Genomic DNA, 5,878 nt, shown 5'->3' on the forward strand with positions numbered 1-5,878 from the left:
GGTTCTGCTGAAGTGGAGTGAACCGGATGAATCCCACCACTAGATTTACAGTATTAATAGATGAGCAATCTAGCACTATGCACAATTCTGGGCCCACAGCACAGTGCTGCTGTATTGCAATAGCAGAGTGGTGGCAGGTGAGGAGGGGGAAAATAGTGTTTGGATAAAGCTGCAACAGTCAAAAAGCCATATTCTGATCTTATACATCCCTAGTCACCTGACACAATGGATGCTAACAGTATCAGTTATTTTGTATGCCTTGTGATTGATATTTTAGCGTAGAGAGGAAAACACAAATACAAAGCTATTGTGGCAATAATTGTGGCAACTTACAGCTGTCTCATTCTGGGAGTGGGGATAAGATGAAGGTAGCCAGTGAACCAGTTACCAAGCACTTGAGTTGCAATCGCTGCAATGGCTGCAACTTTGAGAATCGGCCTTAAGTCCCCCTTGTTCAGCACTGTAATAGCTTTGAACGGTCACTGAATGAATGGATGTAACCTGAGAACGATGTATGTGGTGGATGATAAGTGAATGCCAGGATCATCAAGCGAAGTCATTTTCTCCAGTTGGTATTTTTTGCTGGAAACTGGAAATAAACAGTCAAAAAATGTAACAAATTGGAGTCAGGTGATGATGGAATGTACAAATTGCTGTAAAGGTGAACTGGTTGCCAAATGGCCAAAATGTGATCATGTGATGAGGGTTGTGCAGTTGTCAGAAGTCCACAAATATCATAAGTATCTCTGGGGAGGGGGAGGTCCATCAAACAGTCATTAAGTGACCAGTCTTAACTCAAGGATTACCTATACTCATATTTTAGAAGATGTTCTTTCGCTTCTCTTTCTAGTTACAGAAGGATCCTTCTTATCAGATGGCTTTTGTCCAGGAAGTTGGAACATTTTTATCACTCATCTCCCAAGTGCAGAATGAAACTTCTATATGGAACCTCTTCCTGATGGCTCCAGATATCATTCATGGTGCCACTACAGTAAGAGATATGGTTGATACCCTTCACAGCAGGAAAAGGTAAAAGAGATGGAAGCTCAAAAATGTTGTGCACAGTATTTTTGACTGTTATACAAATGAACCCAGTTTTGATGAACTGAGATAATTTTTTAAAAAACATCAATTTGTGTCCAATTATTCCATAATGAATGGTGATTACTTCCATATGAAATTAAAATAAGGTAGGAAAATGTGATCATTTTATAGTGAATTTATAGACAAGCCCTACGATTTTTTTATGCATGGTGAAATTAAATTTGGCAGCAAAAAAGGCCTGCATTATTATATTTATGAAGAAATATGCCTCCACTTTATAATGAACAGAACATTGAACCAAATGAGTGCAGTTGATTTTGTTTTCATTATCCCATTTTTCTTGTTTGCTTTTGGTGGCATGGTTTCACTAGTGGCTGTCTCTTGGCAGCTGCTGTTTTCTCTTCCTGAAATGCCTCAGGCATGGGTTAGAAGAAATTTATTTCTTCGACAGCTCCCATACTGTCAAATTCTTTTTTTTTTTTTTGCATTCAAATCAGTATTGACTCCTGCAACTGCCTGGAGAGGTCCTTGCAGTTAGGGACTCCCTCCCCCACCTGCAGTGGGGAAAAGAAGAAAAAAGTATGTGGGAGGGATTCACTGAAATAAAAATGAGAAACAAATTAATACATACTGTAACATTTTCCCAAACGCCTCTTCATATACAATTTCACTGGTGTTGCATTATATGAGAAAGGCACAGGTGAGAAAGCTGCTTTTAAACCAGTCCCTTCTGGGTCTTTCATGGTACCATAAAAATTTTTTTTACAGCTGAAAAAGGTTAGAAGTGGAGCAAGGGACTGGCTGTAAATTTGATGCAGGGTTGTCAAACTGCCGGCCCATGGGCCGGATGTGTCACGCTAAAACTGGGCCCACCCCATTGCTGGCAATGGGAAAGAAGTCACGATACATTGTGACACATCACATGACATCGGGAGTTTGACACCTGTGATTTAATGTGGTTTTTTTCCTGTGGCTATGAATTCTAGTTCTTTCAGGATTTTTTCAGAGACATTGTTTAAACACTTTTTAAAAAGTGCATATCATAGTGCATGTCTCTTACTTGGAAAACTGTGCTATGAGCCAGGATTGGCTCATGCCTGATTTCATTGCATGATCATACTCAGGATTTTTCTTTTCTTGTTTTAAAGGTTATTTATGAAGAGGGAAAATAGTTCCCAAATGATCCTAAATATGACTAGCTGGTTATCTACTTTGAGCTGTTCAGAACAAGGTGAGACTAGTCCGTTTGTTGTGCTTTATCAGAGACCTAAGTAATGCTAATTTATTTATTTATTTTTTAATATATTTTATTAATTTTTTACAATAACAATCTTTAGTGCTTGGTAAATGTGTGGTCTGGGGTCATATATTTAATAACAATTAATAATAGGTAATTTCTATGATTCCATAATCAACATACTAGCTAGTGATACATTTCCTTGATCTTCTCTTCTTCCAATAGTATTTTCCTTTTGCTAACATTGAGTAAATACAATTCTTAGTACTTTCAACACATACAAAGTTAAATATAAATATTTTTTTAGTGTTTATACATTAACATTAACATCAGTGTATAACATCTTTTCTAATCAGCTTATATTTCAGTTGTGAAGAGTCATTTTATTAAATCACCATAGGTCCTGTTTTCGACGTTCTTATTTAAGCTTAGTTTCCCCTCAATATTCAAAACATTCTTATCAATTATAATTTTCTCAAAATTAATTACATTTAAATGTCCAGACATTCCGCTCACATAAGCCATCCCAGTATTTTTATATTTCTTATAATGTAAAAAAAAAACAAAGGTATTATACTATTTATAAATCACATCCCTCTTACTATAGAACCCATTTATATCCAAAATCTATCTATTCTTTTAGCCATATTCAAACAAGTTAGTTATATAGTATTCCATCTGGTAAGTCAAATCATCTGATCTCTTGAATCTAACTTTAGCCTTCTTTTGCCAGACAACTTTCTGAGTCAGTGTATTCAGTTTGCCAGAGAATTATTCCTGTATTTTTATAAATGTAATTAGAGCTGGGGAAGACAGATTAGATGGAGTACTTTTGAGGGGGAGTTTTGCCCCTTTATATTCATTAAAGAGCTTCCATTTTCCTTCTCCCTCAATTTCTCTTTTCATTTTTTGTCTCCCAAACTCTAGTAGTACTCCTGGTGTCTCTATAATCCATTTTGTCAGATCTTTTTTCTTATCCTCTAGTTTATTTTGAAGTCCTGAAAGATAAAATGCCTTTTCCTTTTCCAATATTATAACAGAATCTTGCAGATTTTTCTTTGCCTGTGCTAAGCTGTACTTCCTTTCGTTTGTAGCCTCCATCTTTGGGGTCACTTTCCTCTGATTTGTATTCTATTGTCTGATTTATTTGTTCATTCTTTATCATCATTTTCTGAGGGTTTTTTAGTTGTGAGCTTAGATTAAAGATGTGCTCATTTATGTTATCAAAATTATTTTTAATCTCATGATTTGAAACAATTGTCATTTCAATTAGTTGCAGCATTGCATGCATTTCCTTCTGGAAGATATTTGCCTTGTCTTGAAGTATTACTCCTGCAGATTTCCGATATTCCAGGCTGGGAGCTTCAGAAAAAAACTTGGGTATGGTTTCCTACCACTTTTAGTTAGGTACGCAACATCCATTTTATCTCCCCCCTTTGAATAATCTTTCACAAGTACCACAATCCCCATATATTAGTTTTATCCAGCCAACCAATCTTAAGGTCCAAACAACAAATTCTTGTATAGTTCTTATCTTTATGTGTGGTCTTTATAGTCCAATGTGTTTCCAATTGTCAATCTACCACTAAGAGCAATATTTTATAACGGTTCCTCTGCTCAGGGGTCTTACAATTACTAATCAACCAAAATTTGCAGTCCAAAATGTTCAACCACCCAGGAGCAATTCAGTAGCTTCTCCCCTAGGAGAGTAGCCAAAAGTCAAGGCTTTTCTTTCTCTGCAAACAATTCTTGAGCCTAAAGAAGGTCAGCATTTTTTGCAACAATTATAGATCTCACTCTGTATTAGATAGCCCAATGTATTTTCTCTCCTCTGTTCCCAGCTGTTCTCTGTTTAGCTGAGAATTGCTGAGGATCAAAGCAGCAGGTTGTTATCTGTTTCTGGGCGTCTTGCCAGTTTCTGAGTCAAGGCAGCTATAGTTTTATGCTCTAATCCACCACTAGGTGTCAGTAACTGTTCATTTTCCCACTTTTAAAAGAAAAAAAATATTTTCTTGTAATTTCATCAATACTCTTTCAAAGGGAAAATCTTAACAATTTCCACAGTTTTCAGATTTATCCAGACTATAGCTTTATATTAAATTCCATTTCAATATGTTTCTGTTCCCCATAAAAATTAGAGCTGCGATCCCCTTCCTTCTCACTTTCAGAGGATTTTTGCTTCTTGGAGATCTTTCCCAGGAAATTAGTTGCAACACAGAAGAAAAAAGATCGATATTCTCACCCAGTTTCAAACACGCTGTTTACAGTTGTTCTAGTTGGTGCTTTTGGACTTTGGCTGCCGGTAGCTTGGGCTAGTCACCGAGGTGCAACTAGCCTTTCTCCTGTGAATTTGGAGGGCTTCTCCCGGATCAAACGGATTGACCACCATCTTTCTGTGATCCAGGGGGGGCTCCTCCTTTATTGCCTCTCCAGGGCGACTTTAGACCCATTTAGGGTCCCCTGGCAGGGCGAAATCAGCCATGGGGAGTGCGGAGCCCCGCAATCCATCGCCCGTGTCCCTACGATGCAAAACTGGCTAATTTATTTATTTTTTTAATTATCAAATTTCCGTATCACCCATCACACTTGGTTAACTCTGGATGGATTGCAAACAAAACATCATATAAAAGCCATAGTTAAAAACAAAATTAAAAACTGAATTGAAACAGAGATAAATGGAACAATTGAAATGTTAAAAGGCAGAGGGAGTGCCTTTAACCCACAACATTCCCCCCCCCATGATTGCATGATAGATCCCATGCAGTGGTGGGATTCAAATACCTGAACATCCGGTTCTCTGCGTGGATGCAGGCCTTGGCCTCTGAGGCCTAGAACAGACTTCTGGAAGTTACATCTATGCACTTCCGGTGGGCCGTTTTAGGCCTGGGAGGCCTCCACCAGGCCTAGAATGGACTTCCGGAAGTGACATCCACACACTTCCGGTGGGCCGTTCTAGGCCTGGGAGACCTCCTCCAGGCCCTCGAGGCCTAGAACGGACTTCCAGAAGCAGCATGGGTTCAGCTGGTTCTCCGAACTCAACAAAATTTAGCTACCGGTTCTACCAAACCGATGTGAACCGGCTGTATCCCACCACTGTCCCCATGCCAGTTGGCAAATCCAAGCCTTGAAGCGCTTCTAAAAGGCTAGGAAAATGGAGGCCTATCTAGTCTCCAGGGCAAGATGTTCCACAGGGCAGGGAACAATGGCAGAGAAGGCTCTCTTCTTAGACCCCACCAGTCGAAATTCTTTAACTGATGGGGTCCACAACATACAGTATCTTCCCTGCCTGTATGGCGATGGGTTAGTGCACGGGTCGGCAACCCGCGGCTCCGGAGCCGCATGCGGCTCTTTCAGCCGTCTCCTGCGGCTCCCTGTCCTCAGCCACTATTTGCAGTCCAGGAAAAAAAAAGTAGGGCTAAAAAAAATTCAACCAATCAATTCAAACTTCTCACGAAGTTTGAATTGATTGGTTGAACTTCTTTGGTTTGTGGGACTGCCCACAAACCTCTTTCCTTCTTTGGACTGCACGTGGTGGCAGCGGAGGAAGAGCCAGAAGGATTGCTGGAAAGGCGGCAGAATCTGGGTAAGGAGCCAGTC

General features: G+C 39.4%; 1 protein-coding gene across 1 annotated transcript in view; it reads left to right on the top strand.

Annotated features, from left to right (window-relative positions):
- Positions 1–5,878, top strand: part of ABCA12 (ATP binding cassette subfamily A member 12) — a 226,544-nt gene that overhangs the window by 51,144 nt on the left and 169,522 nt on the right. Inside the window, 2 exon segments of the mRNA XM_029284752.1 lie at positions 851–1,029; positions 2,193–2,315. Coding sequence (XP_029140585.1) covers positions 851–1,029; positions 2,193–2,315 — 302 coding nt within the window.

The sequence above is a fragment of the Protobothrops mucrosquamatus genome, unplaced genomic scaffold (genome assembly GCF_001527695.2).
Source record: "Protobothrops mucrosquamatus isolate PMUCROS unplaced genomic scaffold, P.Mucros_1.0 scaffold899, whole genome shotgun sequence".
Taxonomy (NCBI): domain Eukaryota; kingdom Metazoa; phylum Chordata; class Lepidosauria; order Squamata; family Viperidae; genus Protobothrops; species Protobothrops mucrosquamatus.